The 27,068-nt window shown below is 39.2% G+C and overlaps 1 protein-coding gene across 15 annotated transcripts in view; it reads left to right on the plus strand.

Annotated features, from left to right (window-relative positions):
• Nucleotides 1-27,068, plus strand: part of DTNA (dystrobrevin alpha) — a 367,519-nt gene that overhangs the window by 293,929 nt on the left and 46,522 nt on the right. For 11 of the 15 annotated variants that reach the window (XM_047828276.1, XM_047828275.1, XM_047828280.1 and 8 more), the window contains 5 exons: nt 1,665-1,770; nt 3,016-3,182; nt 5,575-5,699; nt 10,240-10,323; nt 12,041-12,130. In XM_047828276.1, the coding sequence (XP_047684232.1) occupies nt 1,665-1,770; nt 3,016-3,182; nt 5,575-5,699; nt 10,240-10,323; nt 12,041-12,130 (572 nt within the window). Of the gene's footprint in view, nt 1-1,664; nt 1,771-3,015; nt 3,183-5,574; nt 5,700-10,239; nt 10,324-11,678; nt 11,933-12,040; nt 12,131-27,068 lie in introns of those variants that run through there. The other 4 variants (XM_047828279.1, XM_047828284.1, XM_047828287.1 and 1 more) reach the window with 2 other exon arrangements.

Consider the following 27,068-nt stretch of genomic DNA (forward strand, 5'->3'; position numbering starts at 1 on the left):
GTTGGACACAACGTACTGAGCCACCCAGGCGCCCCTACATAAATATCTTTTAATAATAATGTTACCACCCTATAATACTTAAGCTATCTAGTATTTTGAGGGAAAGCTACCATTGTAAATATCTGCTGATAAAAAAGATTAATTAAAGAGTACCAAAATATTTTGTGTGTGAAACTACAAGGACTAGTATAAGATAGGTGCCTTGAAAAGGTATGATAGTTCTTCACAACCGATTTCTTATCTAAAGATAGAAATCTATCCCTGGGCTGTCTGTTCTGTTCCATTGATCTAAGTATCTATTTTTATGCCAGCAATACTATTTTGATTACTATGGCTTTGTAGTATATCTTGAAATCTAGAATTGTGACACCTCCAGCTTTGTTTTTCTTTTTCAAGATTTTTCAAGATTGCTTTCTTTTTTGGGGGGGTCTTTTGTAGAGAACAAACAGATGGTGACCAGAGGGGAGGTGGGTGGGGGGATGAGTGAAATAGGTGATGGGGATTAAGAGTACCATCATGTTGTTCTTTAATGTTTATTTATTATTGAGAGACAGAGAGACACAGAGCGTGAGCAGGGGAGGGGTAGAGAGAGGGGGAGACCCAGAATCTGAAGTAGGCTCCAGGCTGTGAGCTATCAGCACAGAGCCTGACACAGGGCTCGAACTCACAAACTGTGAGATCATGACCTTCGCCCAACCAACTGAGCTACCCAGGCGCCCCAAGAGTACCATTCATCTTGATGAGCACTGAGTAACATATAGAATTGTTGAATCACTATATTGTACACCTGCAACCAATGTAACACTGTGTGTTAACTATACTGGAATTAAAATAAAATTAAAAAAAAAAAAAAAAAACAAGCAAGCAAACCAAAAACTAGCCCATCCACCTGATATTACAATTCAAAATTTCAAATAAAATAGTGATTTTTGCATATAAACCTGTTATTTTTTTGTTATTCATCCTGCTATAATATCATTTATTCATATGACTTCTTATTTTTGTCATTTTGAACAAAATTTAAAATCCATTCCTTTTCCATATCAGAAAGGACCAGGATAATGCAGACAGATGCAAACTGAGTTAAGAGGAAAGATATATCAAGAAGGGAAAAAGAATTTTTGGAACTATAGACTGTTCTAACAGCGAAGGGCCGCTCCCTCCTCACAGGATTTCCTCCTAATCTTGTATGGCAAGAACCATTCACATTAACCATGAAGTATTTAGTACTTACAGAAGTGGAGACAGTTTAGAAGGGAAGTTGTCCTACAAATGTAGAAGACCGAGCGACTGCTATGGATGGGAATTGTGGCTTTACCACGACGGGGTAAAGTTGTAGAGAGCAAGTCTACTGTTTGTCTTTCCTTACCGTTTTCATACTGCCCCTCATACACAAAAGCGACCCTCTCAGAATTGTCGCTCTCCCTATGACAATATTGACTCGGCCTCAATGGAGATAATCCAGTCCTATGTGTGTTTAAGTGTTAAAGCAACCAATGGTTTGAATTCAGAACTAGCTCTTTAGGTATTAGACTGTATTCTCGTTCTTCATGTATTAGAAGTTAATGGAATGTCCTCTTTCTTTAATCGCAAAGGGCATGTACGCAGCAGGTAAATTCACATTATTCTCTGTTCTAAATTTTTGTGGGGTTTTTTTGATGCAGAAAAAGGTCACCTTAAACGGTTTCTTGGACACACTCATGTCCGACCCTCCCCCGCAGTGTCTGGTCTGGCTGCCCCTTCTGCATCGGCTGGCAAATGTAGAAAATGGTGAGTAGTTACTACTGAGCTATGGCAGTTTTTAAATTACTGAAATTGTTCTCTCAAGTCTACAGTTATTAAGCCAAGGTCGCTTAGTCGTTTTGAGTTTCGAAAGACCCTTTCTCCCTGATCCGTAAGGCATTAGAGGCTCACTGCAAAATTAGGAGAGTCAATTCCATAAACTCATTAAATCTCACTGTTTGCCTCTCACAAGTGGAGTGTGGCTGTAGACTGGCTCTAGCCGCAGAAGAATTTCAATAATGAATATAACATTTTTTAGTATGATAGCGTTATGTTTAGGCATGAACTTCCAATACTGGTATTCATGGCATTGACTGTTCCTGGGCACTTGGTCAAGAATAGGTGGAGGAGATGGAAAGAAATTAGGTTATGGTACCTTGCTCATCTGTAGTTATACGCTTCAAATGGAAGCTTTCAGTGATTGTGGTTACATAAATAACTTGACCAAAGGCCATTGCTTAGTAGCATGTAGACAATTACTTGGATCTGATTATTTGTTAGCTTCAAATCTCAAGTATTTTAGCTCACCTGCTTTATAATTCAAATTGTCTGCCAATGAGAGTGAAGCATCTCTCGAACTACCTGAATTAGAACTGTATTCAGATAATTTACACATCTCTTTGGGCATCTGCCTGTCCATCTGCCTCTCAGGAAAGAAAAAAAAAATTGTTAAATGGAGGCAATGTCACTCATGAAATAAGCCCATTAGCCACTCCATTGTTAAAAAAAAAAAATCCATTCTCATCCAGTGTTTCTACTCTCCCTCATATCCCTTTCTTTTTTCTCCCTCTCATTTTCCATGTCTCTAACATTTGCTCTCTACCCATGGGACGGTCCGTTGTGTTCATCATTGTACTTCTGAGTCTTCCAGCGAGCTGTGCTAGTCTCCTAGAGACAGAGAGCAGTTTGGGGGAAAGACGGGTCAGTTTGGGGAATTTATATTCTTGTAGTGTAAGAGATGGGAGTAAAAGAGCAAATGGCATTGCATAAATCTGGTATTAAAAGAAGACCTATCCTCTATCCCATTTCATTTCCTCCACCTTCCACACACATGCTTGAAAAGGACAGCGAGAGTCCAGGGATAAACATGATGCTTCTCTCAGCCAAAATTGGCTATCATCTGAAATCGTGGCACACAGCAAAACAATGCAATTCCCATTCGGCTGTACTTTTCCTTATTCTGGCTCATACTCTGATTTGCTCATTTTTTTCTTCATTTACTACCCCCCTTAGTCTTCCATCCGGTGGAATGTTCTTACTGCCACAGCGAGAGTATGATGGGATTCCGCTACCGATGCCAACAGTGTCACAATTACCAGCTCTGTCAGGACTGCTTCTGGAGGGGACATGCCGGTGGTTCCCATAGCAACCAACACCAAATGAAAGAGTACACATCATGGGTAAGGCCAGGTCCAGTCAACACACACTTGGCTGCATGAGTGTCGCTTAGAATGCAAGGGAACATCAAAGATGGGGAGAGAATTAAAGAGCAAACCTACCTTCTCTAACAGTCCTTCCTTTCCTTTCCGTCCCACCCCCCACCTCCCTGGGATGTCTTAATTGTTGTATCTGAGTCCAGGGTAGCTTCCTAAGACTTAAGCTATAGGAAGACTCAAACTATGTTACTTCTTGGAATACAGACAACTCAGTACTGGGTTAGATAATAACTGACCAAGCACCTTCTGGAACATAATTTATTTTTCACAGTAGGTTAAGGCTCTTTCCAAGTTTTGTCTTATTTTGTTTGTGGGAATCGCTTAAAAATTATTGTTTGTTTCTTTTTTTCTTGGTTTCCGAAGTTCTGTTAAGTGCGCGACTAGAGCATAAAGGAAAGACATGTGAGCCACGCGTCTTTTTTTTTTTTTTACTTTTTTGGAGGAAGGGAGATTGTGTCTATATGAGCAAATCATCTTTTTGTAAATAGTGTGAGTGACCAACCTGCCAAAAATGACTTGTCAGTGTCTGTCCATGTGATGGATGTGTGGGAGGAATTTGACCCATGAGCTTGCTGTTCATGCAGTTTAGTTGGCTGACCTGTGTCTCAGTTACACTCCAAGATCAGTTCCCCAATGTTGTTCTTTGTACTTCTGTGAAAGTATGGCTCTATATATGGGTTGGTTTTTGTTGCATGAACCATCAGACCTGTCAACCCCTCTTGGAACACTTCTGCGTTAAAAGAAAATGCAAACTTCTTTTGAGTTTTTTTCTATATTTTCTGTATTTCAATTAACCTATAGTCTTTATTAAAGAGGAACTTATTGTTCTTTTTTTATAAAGGAGGTCTTCAGAAAATGCATTTTAAGTCAGAATGTTCTCTCTAGGAATTATTATTGGGAACCAAGATTCAGTGTAAATATATTACTTTTTTTCTAGCATCTGTCAGGTTGTGAATTCAAGGCATCACAGTGATTCACTAAGACATCGTCTGCTGAGGGCTTTATGCCAGCTCAGATGCCACCTCCCACTGTTGGTTATGTCACATGCTGAGGACGGATATACTAACACAGATCATGAAATACAATTTAGTACAGAAGATAGGAAAAAACACTTTGTATTTTCTTATGGTCAGCATCCTACCAATTTTCCAACTTGCTCTATCTCAGATCCTGGAGGGCTAGTGTTCAAAGACTAAGCATTTTTTCATTGTTGTTTTATATAAATACCGAAGTCAGTTTAGGAGTCTCTTTCTTAGGGATTGCGGGCTCTTAAAATTATGTGGCAGGGCAATGTCTTTACAAAGTAGAATCAGTCTCCTCAAGAGGATAAAGAGGTTCCAGTGTTTTATGGGGGTGAAGGGCTGTTGCTGCGGCTGTGTTTTAAATGTTCTAAGAATCACATCTCCTAGCAAAAGCCAAAGAGGGACTTCTTAAATGCCCCTATCACTTAGCTTTTAAATAATGAAGACAAAAGTCACTTCATTGTATTGCCACTTATGGGCTCTGTGTGTAAAAGAAAGCGACAAAGTTGTAAGTGGCTTCTCATGGAAAGGAAAAGTTGGCATAAAGATTTATTAAGTGTGATAGATTATTTTTGATAGATTTGGCTGGAAGATTTTAAGATAAACATCCTACTGGTCTAAATGAAAAAGAGCGATCATGATGCTCTGGAAAGAACATGAATTTTAAACCCTAAAGCCTCAAATTGAAGCTCCACTTTTCCTTTTTACTGGATGTATCCAGCCACACCTAAAACATTTTGCGCCTGGATGCCTGTGAAACCTTCTGCTCATCTTCTCATGTCCACTCCTATCTCCTCCCAAATCATTTTCTGTTCTTAAGCAGGAGCAATCCTTCTAGAATCACCTCTGATCCTGTCACCTCTATGATTTAAGTTCTTCATTGTCTCCCTCTGCATCTGAGATAAAGACCACAGTCCTTGATGTGGCATAGAAGGACTTCAATGATCTGCCTTCTGCTTTCCTCTCCAGAGTGGAGTCTCTTCTTCCTCCATCTGGAATTACCTTCTCAATCCCTTGAGTTTTGATCAGAAGGACTCCTGCTGGTCCCTTGAGTCCCAGCTCAGATGTCCTATGCACAATGACTGCTTCCATTTATCACAGCATTTGCTAACACTAAGCAGCAGGAAGCAGGTACTCTGGTGGCTTGTCCCGGCACTCTAGTCCCAGCATTGAGCCAACTCTCTGACTTAGGGTAGACACCCACAGAAGACTTCATGCATAAACCAGTGAATGAATGAGTGAGTGAACGAGCATCTATTGTGAGAGCAAATCATCTCATAAAATACTACGTAAATATTAGTTATTGTCACTTCTACCTTTCTTCTCCTTTCCAGAAATCACCTGCTAAGAAGCTAACTAATGCATTAAGCAAGTCTCTGAGCTGTGCTTCCAGCCGTGAACCCTTGCACCCCATGTTCCCTGACCAGCCTGAGAAGCCACTCAACTTGGCGCACATCGTGTGAGTATCTCTGCCCTCCAGATGAAAAGACGTCTTTCGTCATTGACACACGTCCCCATACATACAAGGCAAATTCATGTTTGTTGTCAGGGACCACATTTTACATTTTAATTTTTAAAAAAAGAAAGTGAAAATAACGTGATTATAATTTTTACTCTGGGGGTATACAGTACTTCTGTCTTGATGTGCAAGTAAAGTATGCAACACTAATGTAAATCACCTGTAGGTGGAAAATATTCAAAAAGCATCATTATAAAATATAGATGTGAGAGAGTTTTTACAATTGAACATTAACAATCGATGGAATTAATTTTAAGAAAATTTAAAGGCGCACTAAGCCTTAATATCATGTGTGCTTTGGGTCCCCAAAATAAAAACTCTTTGCTGCATTTATCTGCAGAGCCAGTCGTCTTAAAGATGTCAACAAATCTGGAAATTGTCATTGTCTTATCCTAAACTACACAACTTTAGAAGAATCATGACCTGTGCGTGGGAAGGTTGAAGAGGGAGAGTTGGGTGGTAAAATTCATCAGAACATCCAAAAATAGACTAAAAAATTCTTTCTCCAAAGTATTTGCGAGTTTGGTGGGTAGAGAGTGGGCTAGGAAAGAGTGCTACCACCCATTCTTTCCACCCCCCAGAAGCCTCATGCCTGGGAGCCTCTCTCAGGCCTGCATGGCCAGATTACAGGGGAGGCTGAAGTAGAAAATATTTCTTCCTTGGTGTTATCTCGGGCCGAAAAGAAGAAACAAGCATATCATCTGCATCTGTGCCCAGTTAAGAATTATGTAGTCACAGGTATGTCAGAAAGGCTCTAGAAAAGGTGGTCTCCCCTCTATACAAACTCCTTTTTGTTTTGCACAGTTCAGCAGGACCTCCTGCACCGCAGGGCCTATGTTTGCTTGTTGACATCCAGAGCTGAGCTGATCAGACCTATCAAGATTAGGAATCCACCAGGGCAAAGTCCATGCTTCAGGCAGTTCAGAATATGACCCATTAAAGATGCCATGATGGATGCGACCTTTATGAAAGTAGTGACTCTTTCCTCTGATGGACCTAAGCAAATACCATCAAATGATTTGTGCTGTGACATGTCTATGGCTTTATGTAAATACTACAAGGCTCTGTCTGGTTTGCTCCCAAGTGTGTTTTGAGGGTTCACTGCCTTCAGCAATACACACAGCCTGGAGGCTTTTGTTGCGGGCATGGGCTAAGCATCCAAAAAACTAGTGTAAGCCAATTAGGTAGAATGTGGTTAACTTATTTTTGGAAATTTTTATCCTGAAAATAAGCCTGAAAATAAGCCAGGGGTAAATAAATCTGGGGAGTATCCCAAAGGGCCAATCACTTGCAGAAAATGACCTCGTACGAGCTGTTCTTATTAAGATCTCAACTGTTCTTCCCATAGCCAGAGACAATCACTAAATTTTTAATAAATGAATAAAACTAACTGAGAACAAGTCTATGCTGTCTGACCTCTGCCATGGAGTCATTTCCTATCAGCCTGGCTAAGAGTTTCACCCCAGAGAACAACGTTCAATCAGAGCTGATGGGTGTAAGGAAAATAGAGAGTGGATGTGAACAGCCTGACTCTAAGAGCTTTGCAGTGGAACAGAATTAGGATGCTTCCTCCCACTTGGAGACAAAATTAGGAAGTGAGGTAGAGTGAAATAAATTTCATGGTCAGTCACACTGCAGTATTACCTAGCACAAAGCCTGTACCCCGTCATGCTCCGGCCTGGTGTGTGTGTGTGTGTGTGTGTGTGTGTGTGTGTGTGTGTTATTTAATTGGCTAATGAGTAAACAAACTTTTAACCTTAATTTCTGATGTGGTATTCAATGAACTAACTGAGGGCAATCTCTGCACAATTTGAGTTCCTTGAAGAGTTTCAGGATTCTCTTAAAATTCTCCACTAATATGCCTTTTTCTGGAAAAAGTTCCATATATTTAACCAGACTCTCCAAATAGTCCTCGAATCAAAGTAGTGATCTATACTCACTGATAATATATTTTTCCAGGGTGAATGTCTCAACTTTAAAATGCAAATTGTAGAAAATATTTCATTATTGAAATAACATACAAGAAATTCTGCACGCAGAATGCCCAATCTATATTAGACCAGAATTTTTTTTCTGTTTTTAACTTTAGACGTTTTTCTCTCATTTACTATTCAAATGTCTTTTTCCTAAATAGATACCCATGTCTTTTTCTTTTTGTTTTTTGGATAGGGGTATCTAAGACTTCTAATTTTAAAATATGCTGTTCATTTAGCGATTCTAAATTATCATAGATACATAAGGCTGCTTAAGTGGCGACATTTTGGTATTTTGGCATTTGTTCTTAGCTATTGTATTTCTTGTCAATTTTACCATGATTAACAGTCTCTATTCTATTCAATTCCTTGCTGCCAAAAGTGATACTTGGTAAGTAGTTCAATAGTCCCCTGTGTGCTTATAAAGACTTATAATCATAAGTGGTTATGAGACACAAAACAAGTGAGTAACATGAGGCCACTTTAAAGGTAATTCTGCCTTCAGCTGAACACTTTCCATTCACAAGACAAATGCCAATTTTATAAAAACGTCCTCTGTGAAGGTCTCGTCCACAGGGAAAAGTTTGCACTAGATCCCTGTGACTTTATCTTGTGGAGCTATTTCTTGTTCGTAAGAACAAATCTGTTTAAAATTCCCAGCGTGACCTACTTATTAGGTAAAGTAACTTCTCATTTGATTATGGAGAAAACAGGAACCTCAGTTCCTTTGACAGCCACCATTTGGTGCCAAGGTTAGTTATAGTTGTGTCCCAAGTTCAACATTTCCATGATGAACCTGAAACATGAAGCCATTCACTAAGAAACTGCAGTTTCAGCTTTGCGGTGGCCAGGTTCCATAGAGTAAATTTACTAGGCTTGGTAAAAAACATTCCAACTCTACTTGTTTTCTCATTTCCTGGAGCTAGAGCACAAAGGGAAAATTAAAAAAGACAGAAGAAAACCAGAAACGTGGGTCAAGTTGATAGTTTCAAACTTCTTGCAAAGTTAAAAATGCAGGTATTTCATTCTTCTTACTGTTTTAAAATCTGATTTACCTGACTTTTCAAAAATGACATAGGACATTTGCATAAAATTAACATCCTTCTTACGAAATGAAAGTGTTGTGCTCAAGGTAGAATTAGTTTTAAACTAGCCTCATGTGGGCCAAGACACATCCTAGATAAATAATGCAAAACGCTAAGATAGCCTTCAAAACTCCAGCTAATATATTTACAGTAGATAAAATAGTTAAGCACTATTTTGACCTCATCCAACAGATAATGTCTTTAAAAATCTTAGAATACTGTTTAGCACTGAGTACCGGGAACCACAATTTCAGTGAATTTTTGCAAATAGTGTCAAAATTATAGCATCGCGTCCACTCCCATAAACGCACTGAGACAAACAAGTCTACCTTTTCCCCAGGATCTCTGCATTGTGGAATCCAACACCAGCTGGTTCCCTAAGGTAGAAACTAAACCATTGCAAATGTGTCTCTTGATCAAGCCAACACAACTAGATTCTGTAGGCTACTGTGATTAATATCTAGTGTTCAAGAATCCTGCACCGTCAAACTCAAATATGGAACTACCCTGAGATCAAATGTCCTCTGACTCAAAATGATGCCCTGCGTCATTATCCATATTCTGAGCTCTCAATTCCATCTCATAGAGCATATTCCAGCGAACCTAACATAAGACTAAAAACCACTTGGAGATGAGACAGGCATCTCAGCTCTACCATTTTTCCTGAACCAAGACCTTAGTGATAGGGACAGAATGCCAGGCAATAATGAAAAATAGCGTTGGAATGGCAGACCCCGTGTTGTCAGAGCTTGAGGCCGTGTACAATTCTGAGAAATACTGAACCCTATTTTCTTTCTCTCATCATATGAGAAGAACTGAAATTTATGGGATGCCTTGCACTATGTGCCCTATTATACGGAACATCCAGATAATAGAAACTCACTAAACCGTGTGGTGTTTGACAGCATCTTCACATAGAACAAATAAGGCATGGTATGCTTTTGCAACTGAGTCGCTCCAGACCAGGTGTATTGAGAAAGGGCCATTGTCATGCGGAGCACAGGAAAAGCTTCTGAAGCCCCAGGAATCCTCTGCTTTCCAAGAGGATGTAGATTCTGCTTATCATTAATTTTTCAGAGCTTCTCCTTTTAGAACACAGTGGACCTGAAGCTGCCCCAGAGTCCTTGCTCCATTCAAGAATGTGACTCAGTGAAACAGCAAGGCTCAAAGCCCACGGATAAATATTCCTATGGCATCCAGAGGTCTTCCTCCTAATTGTTAATGGACATTCCACGTTTTCAAGGAAATGTAACTTCCCAGAACACTTAAATAATTTCAGTGCAAAATACAAAATTTTGTGTTGATCCTGGGTATGATAGATCTCTGATCTTTGCAGCCCTTTTCCTGGAGAGATGGTGGATAGTTTTTAACTTGTGACTTTTATTTGTTTTAACTTTCCACCCACACTGTACTTTGTTTTAGGCCACCCAGACCTGTAACCAGCATGAATGACACCCTCTTCTCCCACTCTGTCCCCTCCTCAGGAAGTCCTTTCATTACCAGGAGGTAAGTTCCCATCTTATTATGAAATAAGCCCTCTCTTTGGTAATGACCCCTAATTCTGGGTTCAGAAAAATTTTCTAATGTAAGCCAAGTGTGGAAGATGACTGTTTGAAACTAGTTTGTAAATATCTGTCACAAGTTTTCACTTTCGCTCATTTGGATGCTTTCGAAGATGGCTGGGATGGCTTTTGGGATTAATGTCACTTCTGGAAACTTGCATTTATGATTCACCCACAGTAGTAATGTGGGATATGTTTAAGTTTTATGATCAACACACATGTATTCCATCTCGTTGAGAAAGTCACCTTTGTATCACTTGGAATGGCCCATTTAAGCTGGGGAATTGGAATTTCAAGATGCAATGGGAAATTTCTTATGTACGTTCTGAAACATTGTATAATCTCATCTCAAAATTTGGTGAACTCTGGAGTTCCTGGGGCTAAAAGCTGGAGATCAAACTTGGAAGTATAGTTTCCACATAAGTGATTTCAGGGATTATAACAAGAACTTTTTTAAAAGGGTCTCCTGTTTTTTATACAAAGATTCACCCCCATGTGAGCAAAGAACAGGTGAAGCAAATACTTCTCTTAGTGCTAGCTTGATAAATACGCAGGGTCAAGAGATACTCCAAATCATTTGATCAAATCTCACCAGTAAATTACCAGGAACATATTTTATCAATACGTGGAGAAGGCTCACGGGAAAGCAGAAACAAAGGTAAGGAAAAGTGGAGTGAGTAATGAACCTAAGATTTCAAATGCCTTTCAGCAGGAAAAAAAAAAGAAAAAAACAACCTCATGTTTCATAAAGCGAACATAATCAGCCTTTTCCCCTGGTGAGGTTTCTGAAGTACCAGTTTCACTGTAATATCCTGGTACATTCAAGTGAGGGTTTGCAGACAATGAGACTCAGAACACTGCTGATTTTTTTCCCTGAGTTCCTGTATTTGCCCATCAGCAGGAACGGGAGATGAAGATGTTCCCCATAATTGTAATTAGAGTAATAAATAGAATGTTGTAGTTGGCGGTATTGCCCCCCCGCTAAATTAAGCAGGTCTGTAACAAGGGGAAATGAGGACGCACTTGAACCGCAGAACACCCACAGTGAAATAACATGGTTTAGGCGCTGTGTGTTCCTTTAAGCGCTCCTTTTCAAAGCCACAAGCATATTCAACCATCTTTTCCAAAACAAAATCATAAACTGTAAAATCTGTAAGAGACACGGGCCTGTACATCTATCTAGGGAAGATCTGCCATGATGTTAAGAAAGATGTGCTTTTATCAGGAAACCCTGCATTCTGCAAATGTCAAGCAGAGGTAGACCCCATCCTTACTGAAGGTCGTTTTATATCATTTCAGCTCGGACGGTGCTTATGGTGGATGCGTCTAGATGGATAACATGGCTTCCTCTCCTCTAAAATATCCCTATAATATACTTTGAGCTGTTCTGGTTCCTCCAGGGTGCGTGGTACCCGTTAACCCAAACTATGATCATTTCCCCTTTTTCCCATTTTCAGTCCTGTTGGAATGTTCTCTGTGAACCACAGATAACGTTGTTTAAAGACTGCGGTTCTTTCTGTCACCACGGAGGTTAGCCTCTGGTTTCTGTTTTGAGGGTGCTGTTCAATAAAGCTGTGTACACTGAATGCCTTTCCTCTCTGAGTGGGCCTTGCTCTGTCCGTGGAAGGTTTTAATGAGGTCTCATTGTTTGCACCCCTCAGGTCACCTGAGGGGATAAGTGCATCCAGCCCTGTGGCTGAAGAGCATTCGCTCATAAAGCTGTATGTAAATCAGCTTGACCACGGCTCACGGTCAGTATCCCAGCGCTCAATCACTAATCGTAGTTAGTAGTTCCATAGCTAGACTGCTAGTCATTCTCCTCCATCACTAAAATCCTCTTCTCGTATGTCTTAGTAGAGATATAGAAGTCTTCCGGGATTTCATGAGATTCCGTGGAGAATTTTCAACTCGAACTGGGCTTCTCAGCTCTTTCCTCTCTTTTCTGCTTATGTTAATTGATTTCACAGCCTCATACCCGTATACATGAGATGCATATATATGAAGAGTACCAAGCCGATCTTCTTCTCTGGATGAAACTCTGCTTTTGTATAGTTTGCAAGACCCCAGTTGGTGATTTCTTAGATTCTTGAATCAAAGAGCCTCTTGGAATGATCTTGAGCACTAATGGCATAAGACCAGGACAATGCCACATGGCTGGACCATATTGTAGTAAAAAACTTGAGAATTTGTATCCACTATCCTACTAAGTCTGGACCACTCTTCCCCCAGGTCAGGCAGTCTGATTCCTATTTTTTTAATATATATTTTTTAATGTTTATTCATTTTTGAGAGAGAGAGCACAAGCAGTGGAGGGACAGCGAAAGAGGGAGGCACAGAATCTGAAGCAGGCTCCAAGTTCCGAGCTGTCAGAATAGAGCCCGGTGCAGGGCTCAAACCCATAAACCACAAGATCAGGACCTGAGCCGAAGTCAGCTGTTCAACCGACTGAGCTACCCAGGTGCCCCTGATTCCTATTAAAGTAGCAATTTAAAAACGACCTTCATGCTCTCAATGCTTAATTTCTATCACTTGATAATGCTCGTTGGTGACCCACTGTTTATTTCTTAGCCACGTCCATACACGAAGGTCGATGGAAACCCATCATGCCAAATGTAGGCATAAATTATAGGTCCTGTTCTTCCTACAACTGGAACTGAACCAAACAGATATGACCTAGAGCTCTGCCCTCACTCCTGCCCAAACCCAACCGCGCTTTTTAAAATCTAATAAAACCTAAAACTTAAGCAAGCAAGGATGGCACTGGTCAGTGTTAAGGCAGCATTAAGAAATTAGGGAGCTTTAGCACACAGATATTTTATTTAGCCTGAGCTTTTGGCCTTTTGTATTGTGACAGATTGGGGAAAGATAAAGCGGGACAAGGATGAATTGAAATCACCACTCCAGAATCCTCTCTACAAAGTCCTGGCATTACTCACCTCGAGTCCTTTACAAGCATACCACTTTGATCTTCAAAAGGCAGTAGGGTATATCTTTGAAGTCTTTTGACACCCTAGCAATACACCTCACACAGATTTATGAGTGTGTGTAGCTCTGGTTACCACCACCATCTGCCACAGCCCCCCCGTTCTTATTTCCCTTTCTAGCTGTGCACTTGATTCACTTTTCCCTTAGTAAAAGAAAAGAGGAAATTCTCAAAGGCGCTCTCCCTTAAATGTTTGATGTCTTCGTGTGTGTGTGTGTGTGTGTGTGTGTGTGTGCAGTTAGGTACAATGTGGGTCAAAGGACCCAATTCATGGGCTAATTCACCTCATGCATTTTTGTGATCGTAACTATATCCCTAAACCTAGATTATTTTCTCATAAATGCGTCAATTTAAGGGAAAAAATGTTGGATCAGTGGAAGTCTATCATCACCACTAGGAAAAGGCTCCAGTAGCCATGTATGGTGTGGCAGCAACATTTTCTAAGCTTATGAAACATAGACTGTCATTATTGTAAGTAGTATTGCCAGGCCCAAAGGGTCCCTTCTCCCCTTCACCACCTTCAGCCCCTGCATATCTACTATCTTTGCTGGCATCATGCCCCCTTTGTAAAGTCCCAATCACCTTGTCCAAATCCTTGCCTCGTTTATGGGAGAAAGTTAACCAGGCCTTTCCTATGTAAAATAAGTTTCTTTGCTTATGGCCATCTTTTTCATTAGCCACAACAACATAGTATAAGTTTGAATGGCTACGTTCGTTTACCTCCAATTTTAGAACCATTTCTTAAAGGTTTCACATATATTTTCACAAATGCAACCTCTAAATTAATAACTGCTCACAAATCACTTTGTCCGTTATATATATATATGTATATATATATATATATATACATATATATATATATATAGCCAGATCTTGTCGCTCTCCCAAATACCAGAAAATTGCTTGTGATTCATAGAGTGTGTCAAACACAATCTAATATGCTGGTTTCTGGTTTGTCACAATGACATTTGGTTAACAACTGATACCATATTAGACTCAGTTACGTGCATGGGGAAGGCACACCATCCACCCCAACCACTCCGCGAATCTGGATTCTTCCCAGTGGAGCAGCATTTGTGAGATTTGTGTTGGTCGACTGATTGGTCAGCTGGTGGGTTGGTTTGGGTTTTCAACCACAGAAAGGCTAATCAACTGTGTCTTTTTCAGTTTTTTTCAAACACTTTGCTTATCCTAAGATGCTTTGCCTCACAACCCAGATTCGTTCATCAGACTTAAAACAGTCACACCTAAATTCTAAGCATTTGTGCTTTGGTAATCAGAAGCGAATTGAAATAAAATCGAGGCATTGAATTGGCTTCTGAAAATCAACATTTTCTCCATGGTTCATTTTTTTCTAGGATTAAAGCCCATCCTTTCCAGTCAGGAAAATAGATACGTTTATAAATCAGCATTGTAAAATAGACAAACTTACAAGCCGACCACCCTGAAGGTTTCTTCACTCTTTTTCACTCTTTATGTTGTCTGAAATTTCATGAAATTTGAAATAATTGCTCTTTGAAGTTAATTCTTTATTCCTGTGGCCCCAGAGCTCCACTAATGTGCTAGTTTTATTTTCAAATTGGAAGTACACTGGTCTTTACAATCCACTCTGTTTCCGTACAAAACTATTAGTGCGTGATTACACCTGCAGCCACCTCCCTTCCGCCCTTCCATGACCTTTATTCTCTTCCTGCGGCTGCTTTAGTTCCTCTTTGTGCGTGCCTTGCACCCAGCAAACTTTTCTAGATGCTCTTTTGGCTAAAATGCAATTGACACAGCTTGATGGTATCTGGGGGGACGACATAGTAAATGTAGTGAATCACATATGGCCTAAGAATTCTTATTATTTCCTCCACAGTACCTGCTTAAAAGATGGTCTGGCTTTCATGCCAGCCTGAGTTGATGACAACTAATTTTCCCGCCAAAACACTGAGCTAGTTTTTATGCTTGTTTGCTGATTTGTAGGGGGCAGATGGTTTGTCTCAGATCTCAGATATGGAAAGCTAGAGAAGGAAAGGAAAACAGAATTTGTCCAGAAATTATCTCGACAAAACTGACTTGTGGACACTTTTTTATGGTTTTTAACTTAGTTTAATGCCCTTGTTGCTAGTCTGGGTTAATTATAGTGAGAGAAATTAAATAAAAAACAGCTTTTTTGAGATATAATTGACGTACAATTCAATGAATATATTTAAAATAAGTGCACAATTCAGCAAGTTTTGACATATATAAACAATGCCGTATGTGCATATACACGTATGTGAATATGCACATTAAATGTTCATATATATTATGAACATATATGTTCATAAGTGTGCGTGTACACACGTAGAAGTATGGCTATATGCGTATATGTGTGCATGTGTTTACATACATACATGAGAAGCAAAATTTTGTTCACGATTAACAGTTACTTCCGAAGGGACCAACTTCCATGCTTCACCTGTCTGAACACCACGCAAGGTTATCAGTTATTTAAAATCAATAAAAATGAATATATCTGTTTTTAATTGGCCATTATTCACATATCATTTTCCATTTAACCATTGTGATAAGAATTATTTTACCTTACATAATGTGTTTATGTAATACTGCTGCTCTGTGAGACTACATCCAGGACTTTTATTTAAATTCTTTTATTTTCATGTTTAATAAAAGAAAAAAAAATGTTTGACCAGGGCTAATATAGTAACACAGCATAAACAAAAGTGGCTTTTAAAACCATATTTCAGGTGTAAGCAAGACTCCGGGGAACATTTCTGTGTGATCATGTTACCTTAGACCACCCCAAAAATGTTTGCGCTTCAGCAAAAATGCTGACACCTGTTGTCACCCTTCAAAACCAAAGGTGAATTTTAAATAAATAAATAAATATGAGACATTTTGAACTTGCTCTATTGTTCCAGAGCTCATTTTATCATTGTATGTGTGCATATGAAAAAATTTGGGAAAAGGCCATTTATCTTTATAGTTGCTGTTTTCCAGAAGTCTGAAAAGGAATTAGTAAGAACATACAAAATTTTTTAGAAACAAAAAAAACCTAAAGGAATATTTCCTGCCTTTTTTTCTTCCAGCGGAGCACATAAACTTCAAATTTACCTTGTCATACCCTCCGGGGTACAATGGTCACCGCAGCCGTTAATGTTAGTGCGTGCACAGAGGAATGAACTTATACAATGCCAAGGACCTGGTGGGGGGAAAAAAAGAAACAGTGAGAAAAAGAGATATGTGTACAGAGTTTTAGAGATGGTGACCCTGCTTTTCCTCGGGACTCAGATTAGAAAAGATTTATCGTACATGGTCAAGAGGAGCTCCAGCTAGTTCCCACCTTCAGAAATTAAAAGGAAGGACACATTTTGATTTGAAAACAAGGCACATAGAAGAAGGAGAGGCTTTTACAGATAGAGTTGTGTGCAAGCCATTGTTGCATTTTTGCACACTGACATGCCGAAAGCATTATTTCAGGGGAAGAATGTAGGTTTTAATGTGCCTGATCCCAAAGCCCACAGTGAATTGGAAATACGACCTAACTTCTCCACACAAACAGCCAAGCTACAAAATGAAAGTTTAAAAATCTAGTATAGTCTGTAAAACATGGTGAGTGTATATTGCTTTGGAGAAATGATAATAAACCAAGTATTGTTAGTCTCCTCACAACTCAGGAGAAAAGTGTTTCACTCTGCTTTCCTTCCTCGGGCTCTCTGGGAGCCACAGAAGAAATTCTGGTGAAGATACTTCACATGAAAAGTCTTTATAGACCCAAGCCTTAGGTGAAACCTGCCTCTCCTGTCAACTCTGTAAGTTCTTGATCCATTTCATTTAGAAAGAGTGGCTTTTTTTTTTCTTGTCTTCATCATGAACTTGGCTTCCTCTGTACATGGTTATATTTTTGGCTTCCCAGAATTTGAGAATTTGAGACTAGTTCTAGGAAGTACAGAAACTATGTGGACAACGAGTACCAAAAGTCAGAAATGCTCTTGGCCCTAGATACTAAGAGCTGTAGCAAAATGAAGTAAATGGTATATTTCCACAAACTCATAAATGCAGAGAGTGTAATTTCCATATTTTCCAAGAACTGGTTTTCCCAAGAAGTCATGTGGGAGGCAGAAAAAACATAAAAGAATTTTAATGATTTCTTCAAACCCACACTGCCAAGGGCCAGTGCAAAGAAAATGACAACAAAATGAAAAGAGATGTATGCAGATAGAATGTCTGCTCCTCCTCCCTTTGAAGGAGGAAAGGATTTGGGAAGAAGAAGAAAGGAAGAGAAGAGAGGAGACAGGCAAATGGAGTAGGGGAAGGAGAGAGGGGCTCAAAGAATTAGGAGGAAAAGAATAAGGCCACCAAAGGAAAATCTGGGCCACTGCTCGTTTCCTGAAATCAGCAGACTTCCTCCTGTGCTAGTGCCTGGCAATGACCAAGTGGCAGGATGCACTCCTGGGGCTCTGCGCACACATCACCTTCTTCCTGTGAGACTTCACTGGAGTAATTGGTGGCAAACGCATCCTCGCGGTTGATCCTCTTGTGTTTCTTTTCTTCAGTGGTCCTTTCTTTCTTCTTGTGCATTCAGCACCAGAAGTTGTACCTGTGTGATTATTAGGCGTTTGATTTAAGGAAATACCATCACAATTTCTGGGATTCGAGGGACAAAAAACATAACAGGGCAGAAGTAGTTAAGTTTGGAAGGAAGAATTGTTGATGTTTCACGCCATGTTTTTAGTGGTCTTGCAGGGATTGGAAACCAATTATATAATAGCTACATCTATCTTGAGTTCTAAAACAAAAAGTTGGGGAGGGTGGTAATTGGGCAGCAGAGAGACTGTAGTTACTGGATAACGAATACAGAGGGATATGCTTCAGGAGACAAGGTTTGGAATGCTGTTTTGGTGGGATGATGGGAAAATACCAACAATGATGGTGGCGTAAGGTGGCTATTTTGTCCTAATGGACAGTTTCATCACCTTAGAAGGGGAAGATCAAAATGCTGGAAAAAAAAAATCATTATGTTCATCAAGAAATTAAATTCTCCTAGAACATTAATCATTTCATTCTTAAAGTCAATTCCATTTGTGTGCAGTTTTAAGTAATAGGTGCATCCCTGAAAAGCTAAGTGAGATCACACATTCAACAAACATGAGTGCCTACTCTCTCCTAGACATTTGCTTTATAAATCAAATTTTATTTTTAAGTTTTCCAGCGACCTTATAGTACATACAATACTAAAACAAGAATTCTAATCACAATATGCATAATCCTAATGTGATATTTACTTGCACATTTGTATTTTTGTGTGTGTGTGCTTCATGGTCTGAAAGAGTGATACTTTGTAATAAATCCTTAAAACTCATAAAGTTTTTAAGATTTTAACTACTTTACAAGCCATCTTAATACATACATACATTTTAGAACTTGTTGAAAAGTTGGGCAAGTTTTTGATAAGACCTCGTAATTTCAATCCAAGAAATTAACAACTTGCCACCAAACAAATCAGGCAGTTAATTTTTGTATTCACCATGAAAGGGGTGGGTGGATAGTTTTAGGTCCACCAGTGTTACAGGGAAAAAAATTCTTAACCTGCAAAGGAGCAAGTTCCCTTTAAGTGCATTTACAAGTACAATTGTAACACTAACAATCAATACCATTTTCCCAGTGAAACATGACCGGTAGATCTTGGGTCACTTTAGCATGGCCACACTTTATGAATTATTATTTCTATTTCTATTTATCCCTTAATAAAACTACACTTTAAACTTTTCAAACTGGCATTTAAATTACTAAATAAAATGAGTATTCCTCATAATGAACCTAAAATGTTAAGAATTTGCTATAATGATGGGATTCTAGTCACCAGTTACAGACACAGGGAAGATGAATATATATTTATAAGGAGCAAAGGTCTATTTCTCTGTTTCTCTGAAAGTTTTCTTTGCAGCTTCTCAGCAAGGGTCAGGTGACTTGTGCCTGGAGTGGTAAAGCACTTCTAATATGACAGCGATCTTCTAACTAGGTAATTTTCAAGTGTGTATTCAACTCAGAAAGTTGGACAAAATAAGGAAGGCTGGAGAAGTGGGATCTAAAGGCTGGCAGGATTTCGTGAACTATTTGACTGTTGACATGATAGTCTGTAATGAATGTTGAATGGATTTTCATGATGTCCAGGCAATGCAATCTATTTGTTAAACAAATTGCAGAGGTCAACCCGTGGATCATGGATGTTGTGTAATTGCAATTATGGTTCTCGGGCCAGGTTTCTACTCCTAGTTCAACTCTGTGGAAATCTGCAAACATCTTGAACATTTCAAAATACCAAGAGAGCTGTCCAAATGGAGCTTGGATCTAGACTTGGGAGTGTCTGTAGCCAGTTCTATTCTTGAATGCATTGCTGTGTTTACCCTCTTCTTGGCTTTCCCATCTTATTAACTAGCTCTCCTCCCAAGGACAGTGAAGTAGAGCAGAACAAACTGCTGGCTAGGGCTGCTCCAGCTTTTCTGAAGGGCAAAGGGTAAGTTAAAGCCAGAGTGTCCTGAAACCCTGAATTAACTCAACTAAAAGTGGAGATTCCTTGTGTCAAAAATGCTTTGTGTTTGAAAGACCGTCTTTGATTTAGCAAAAGCAGCTCTATTATAACCCAACTAACGGCACCAAGTAGTTCTTTTGAGTAGACACATCTGTGTAATTCACTTTCCCTGATTTCCTTTTTTTTAAAATGACTAAACTTCAGATTTGATTTTCCAAAGGATACTTACTCTTTGCTTGCAACCCAATCAATGTGTTTACCGTACAGATGAATTTCTTGGCTTTACTGGCTTGAAGAATGCAATTCTGTTTTCTTAAAAGTTACTCTACCTAATTGGAAATCTTTATTTTTAAACTTAGTGAAATGAAATTGTGTATTTCATTGCTTGGATTTTGCTTGGATTTTTCATAGAACATCACTTATTTTTCCTCTACCTGCTTGCTTTTCCAAATGCCTTTTCTATCACGTACCCACTCCCACCTGCTCTGCCTATTTCTGTCCGCCTCTTCTCCCAACACCCTTTCTTTCCTCCTGCTCTGTTTCAGGATACAGTACAGCCTGAATGTGGCAGACAGGCTGGCTGATGAACATGTTCTCATCGGGTTGTATGTCAACAGGCTCCGGAACAACCCACCATGGTTAGTGCAGGTTTGGCTGCTTGACTGTCCTTAGACAGGGTAACAGTCTGCTCCCTTGACAAGAAGTCTCAGCAAGGGGCAAGTGGATGCCCTTAGTGACCTAAGGGTCACTAAGTCATCTTTGAATTGATTCAAATTAGACGTCCTTCATGACATTAGTTTGAACACTTCCCACTCATATACCATAGAATTCATATCCTTGTTTAAACATAGCGAAAGGCAAAATTTGTGTAAATGGATGCCATGCTAAATATTAGCCTTCAGTGGATGCCGGACTCTGGGTCTCCCCAGTCGATTGTATTATATGTGCCACGTCAAATGCCCGCAAAATAGTGATGCAAGAATTTTCTTATTCCAAGGACATGGATACCTCCACTGATTTGGAAGACAATGCTCCATTAATTTAAGATTGAAGTAAAAGAGAGAAAAAGTGACAGGATGGGATCATACCATGGAAATCATTTCCCTAATCATAACAGTGGGAGAAATTGTCTTTCAACTCTTCTCTGGCTTACAAATGTTTCTGGGTAGCCATCCTGATAAAGTCTGCTTTCAAGTCCCAGAATATGCAAAGCTTTCTTCCAAATGTGTTAAAATGTACGAATTCAGATGGCCCCTGTGTATTCAGATAAAGGCATTCTTAAAGATTTTCTCTTTCTATTTTAATTGCGATGTAGGAGATTCCTCTCATTGGTTAAAGTTACTCGGTTGTGATAATATACATTGAGTAAAAATGAAGATAAGTGGACAGACTATGTATTTATCATATGTTTCAGCCTAGTTTAGACTCCTGATTTACAAATGTGTTTACCCGTTTCTTAGAAATATGTGAATTTTGCTTAGTAACTCTAACTTTCTCTGAACTAAAAGCCAATGGACTTCTTTTTTTTTTTTTTGTAATTATTAACTATGAAGTGAACCAAGGGATTAAATTGCCTTTAAAATAGCTGGCCTCCTTTCCATTACAATTTCACAAAAAGCATCCCTGAAATACATGATGGCCATTACTCAGTCCTCATCACCTTTGCCACTTGGTATTGTTAGCCACTTCTTTATTTCTAGAACTCTCCTTCCTGGACTGTTTCCTGTTCCCGATGCCTATAACTGTTCTTACGAAATTAGTACGTGAGATGTTTTAGGAGATAATGATGTACATCTATTAGAAGTTACATATTTACCTTAATTTGTATCTTAAAAATATATAAGCAGCACCCTAGTTTCATTTTATACCATGTCCTAGTTTCACGAAGATAAAATTAAATAGCACTCTTCGGTTAACCCCACCTTTTGTTCAAAGTTGCCGAGCTTGTAGGTCACACAGTTCCTCTTCTTTATTATATCTCAGCCTCTCAAAAGTATGAGCGAGAAGAGTGACATCTTTAATCTTACTCCCAGTGAATTTGGTTCCCCAATGTTATATGGTATCTGAAACAATAGAACTAAATATGGAATTACCAAAAAAAAAAAAAAATGTATTGACAGTCCTCAAAGAAGAAGTCAATACAGATTCAATTGTGTCTGAAGGCAAAGCTGTGGTCTCACACTGTGTCCTCTCCCCCGTAATTCTGAGCACATTCCAGCTACTTCCAGCACTCTTCTTTGACCTTTTCTTAATTAAATTTGTGAGAAAGAAATCTCCAAAGAGGAAATCTCACAGTTTGTCACCACCAGCCCTTTTCCCTACTCAAGTGATTGACCACAATGACTTGATGGTCACTTAAGACAGTAAAACTGTCTCAGCAGAGACACCTCACATCTGCTTGATGAACGCAGGAGGCCGTATCTATTTGGAAAACAAAGCAGAATTTAAGACTGACCAACGAAGCCGACTCCTTGTGAATAGCTGTTGCCCTCCGTATTTCTCAATGCTTTCTCCTGTTCTTAAAAATTCCCAACTCTCTTTTGAATTTCTCATTTTTCCTGTATTTCCTTTTTGTTGAATTAGATCCTCACCATTCCCCACACTTGCCGTGATTATATAAGTGATGGGGTGATATCTCACCTTCTCTGTCATAATAGTTATAATGCTTCACCATCATTCAACTCTGGTGAGATATGTCAGGGTAATAATCCTAACAGCTACCGTTTTTTAAAACACATGCTTCCTGCTAGCACTGTGTCAAAACCTTATTTACATAATTTCTCCTAGCCCTTAATGTAAGCCTGTAGACTAAATACATTCATCCCCATTTTGTAGATCAGTAAAGGTATCAGTTTACAGAGTTCACATGACTCTCCCACAGTCATACAGCTACAAAACAGTGGATCCAGGATTTAACCTACCTCATCCCAAACACCTAACTACTCTGCTACATTGCCTCTTATAAAACCTACATAAACAGAAAGCCCTCCAGAAAGCTTTTCGTGACACTGCTCCCCACTGCATCTACCCTATATCTATTTCCTGAAGTTGCAGATCCTACTACGTTATTTTTATTTCATTTTGACAGATATTTTGAGCACATACTAGTAATAGGAATGGTGATTGTGTTACCATTTTTGTATTTAGTCTATGCATTGTTGTTTCCCATTGTAATTACAATCTTCAAAAGAGTAAGAATTTTGTTTTCAGTCTCTTGTATCTCATCATGGCAACCTGGGATATGAATAATACATTTTACATTACTGGAGTACTTTGAAAATTACAGAACCCTTTCTTACACATTATTTGCTCATCAAAGCTCTATAAGTTTGGATATTATCAATTCTATTTCACTGAGAAGTAAATGCTAGCTCTGACACATTAAGAGACTTATCCAAGGTCACATGCTAGCAAAGGCTTGTGCAGAGGTCTTCTGACACTGGGTCCCATCTATTTTCCACCCCATTCTTCAGGCTCCCTATCTGCACATCCTTCATGAGATGGTCTACAGATAGGAACCTAACTGCTGTTCTTGATTAAAATATTTGTTTTGTCATTATTCATGTATGCTCCTGCTTAACTCTGGGGGACTTTTCCCCATATTAAGGACTTAATACAATGGGAAACTGACTCATTTGTAAATAGTCTGCTGCTAAATTAGAGTAACCCTTGTGTTCTTGCTGGTTCTGATGTCAGATAAGCCAAATAAATGAACTGTGGCTCAAGGGAGAATTCCTGCTGTCTTCCTAATTCAGTGAAGTCTTAAAAGCTTTAACGGTTTTCAGCCACCTTTTCCAATGGGGGAGAAGGGATATCAAAATGTAATGAGTTGAGGGCTTTTTCTGCCCTTCCCTAAAGCTTATCAAGTGCTGGCCTTGCTAGTGGTTTATTGGGGCCAACTGATGGGCAGACTAAGAAGATGGGAAACCAGCCCAGAACTTCCAACTCTACCCAACTCTACCCAACTCTAATTATATCCTTGATACCATATGCATAAGCTTCTGACATAGTATTCTCAGCTCTGAAAAGACCCCCCTCTGTAAGGGAGAGAGTGCAGTTAAAGGCTACAGTCTATCCTTTGATGTCATGATCAATTACTGTCACTTAATTAGACCCCTGATTGCACATAAACAGGTTAAAATGTTTTCTGCTTATGTTTTTCTCTTAAGAAAATTTATTTAAATAATTTTTATATTGTATAAATATCCATACCAATAAATTATATATTTGATTCCATTTCTGGATTTCATAGATGGGGTCTAAATTATTATCGACTTGCCTGCTTAAAACCTTTTAATAGATTTCTACTGCACTTGGTTTGCACCCCAGCCCTGACCATGGCCTACAGGCCTGTGCATGACCCAGCCCTTGCCTAGCCCCATCCCAGCCTCAGTGTCATGGGCTTCTCCCAACTCAGTCACAATACTTAGCAGCATCCACTTTGATCAGTCCTACAAACAGTTCCTAAAACTGCCTCAAGACCATGATACTAGTTCTACCCTATGCCAAGAACATTCTTCCCATTTGACCCTTGACATCTCCTGCCATACACCCATGCTCTGGCTTCCCTTATGTGTATGTAAAGGCTGCTTCTCTGGCTTCAAACTCAGATTAAAGCCATCTCCTTAAGTAGGTCTCCCATACTAGTCTCTATCACGGCCTACCATTTATTTCATTCTTTCCAGAACTGCAATCATTGGTTGATAAGTTGGTTGGTTGATTAGTTTACCAGCTATCTTCGCCATGAAGCAGGGAGTTTCTCTGACTTGTTCATTGCCATATCTCTGGCACCTAACACAGAGCCTGGCGCACAGTAGGTGCACAATAAATATCTGTTAATGTCATGGGATATTGATAGTGCTATCGGTATAAAATTCCCTCTCACCCTAAACAAAATTATTAGAAGTTCTTGGAAAATCTTTTTTACTAGTAAAATAAAGATTTCTACTTTTAAAATAAATCACCTATTATAAATTAGCCCTTTAGTTGAACATTTTGTGTAAGAGTATAAAGTAGGTGAAAAAGCAAATATTCAGCTTTGCCTATGGAGCAGTGGTAAACCTGGGTAACCCAAGTATCAACAATTCACTGACATGGGGAAAATGACTGATGGGGGGCAAAGAAAAAAGAAAAACTAAAAGTGATATTGGGAAAGAATCTATTCGTCACTTTAACGTTCTCTGATTTCTTCCACTTTGTATTCGTGTTCTAGAGCTACTATAACAAAATACCACAGACTTTGTATCTTTGACAACAGAAATTTATTCTCTCACAGTTCTGGAGGCTGGAGGTCCAAGACCAAGGTGCCGGCAGGGCTGGTTTCTCCTGAGGTCCCTCTCCTTGGCCTCAGATGGCTGCCATCTTGCCGTGTTCTTACATGGCCTTTTTTCTGTGCAGAAATATCTCTAGCTCTCTTCCTCTTCTTATAAGGACACCAGTAATATTGGCTTAGGGCCCCACCCCTACAATCTCATTTTACCTTAGTTAACCTCTTTAAAAGACCTACTCCAATTACGGTCACATTCTGAGGCACTGGGGGTTGGGGCTTCAACACATGAATTTTGGGGAAGACACAATTCAATCTGTGACAACATCAACACTAAATCTGCTGAAGTGTATGCCTTTAATATTTTTAATATGTAAGCTAAAATTTGACCCTTTTTAGTAAAGGTTGATTTTGAAAAATATAAATGTGTTGCAGTCTGTTGAAAGAAAAAAAATTATTATGTGCATTCACTGAAAGTATCTCTTTTATATGAGTTTTCATTTCCGTATTAATACTATTTTTTTCTTCCATAAGATGGTTAGGAGTTTCAGGTATAAAACAAGACTCCTGAGAAAGGTATTCTCTTAGAATTCTAGAAATATCAATCTGAAGAATATCATACCACCAGCGTGCATATCTGCATTGACTACATTGTACACAGAAGTTTTCTCAGAATACTCAGATGGGAAATTGATTTTAAGATGAGCTCATTTCTTGGGGCCCTGGGTGGCTCAGTCAGTTGAGCTCAGGTCATGGTCTCACAGCTTGTGAGTTCAAGCCCCGTATTGGGCTCTGTGCTGACAGCCTGGAGCCTGCTTCAGATTCTGTGTCTCCCTCTCTCTCTGCCCCTACCCTACTCGCACTCTGTCTCTCTCTGTCAAAAATAAATAAACATTTTTTAACTTTATAAAAAAAAAGATGAGTTCATTTCTCTGATTCTAATACATTTTCAGTTTCCATGGAAAACAAGAGAGACACTACCAATCCAATAAGGTCATTGATGCAAATTAGCTAGTGTAGAACTAGGCACATGGGGGAATGACTCAATAGTGATTCCTTATTTAATTTTGAATAGGATTAAAGGCATACAATAAAGTAGATTTAAAATCTCCTATTGTAAAACCTGTCCATTATAATATGGTAGAAAAAAATGATAGCTCATGGGTGTTCATCAATATTGTTAACTGGATGACCTTCAGAGTATGTTTTCTCCAAATGCGCTCAAATAAAGAACTTGGCATGGGATCTGGTCTCATATGTTGCTTGATAAATTGTATAAAAGGGACATTTGATTACAAATAAATGGCAGTGTTGCCACTTTGGGGAAACAAGAGAAAGCTGTCACTGTTCAGCTAACTCGTCCCTCTGTTTAGAAAATCAGAAATGTAAAGTCCACCTAGTGCTTCCGTAAAATCTTTCATTGATTCAACTCAATGGTCTTACTTCTTTTTTGGTATACCCTAGAATACTGGCCAGTAACCAACCAAACGTTCGAGAGCAAAAAGCTAAGTTATAGGTAAGGAGATGATCATGCAAAAATGATTACACTGAGACAGTGTTACCTGCTTTGTAGAGGTAAAAGTAAAAGGAATACTCCCATAGAGTCTCACCATGTGCCCTGGCACTGCTCTAAACGGTACATAATAATCCTCCCAGCACACCGGGAGGTATATTATCACTATATCCCTGTATTATAGATGAAAGAACTGAAGCACAGAAAGGTTAAGTGATTTGCCCAAGGTCACACAGCTTGTAACTAAGAGGGCTGAGGTTTGAATTCAGAAATGATCTAGTCCCACCTCCGCCCCTAAGAGTAAGTATTTCTTCTGAGTGGGAGCTTACCTTTTTCAGATACCATCATCTGCTTTCCTAATCTTTAAAACAACAGAATTTGAACCAAAGAGAATTTGCCATGACTGCAGG

The sequence above is a fragment of the Prionailurus viverrinus genome, chromosome D3 (assembly GCF_022837055.1).
Source record: "Prionailurus viverrinus isolate Anna chromosome D3, UM_Priviv_1.0, whole genome shotgun sequence".
In the NCBI taxonomy this organism is placed as follows: domain Eukaryota; kingdom Metazoa; phylum Chordata; class Mammalia; order Carnivora; family Felidae; genus Prionailurus; species Prionailurus viverrinus.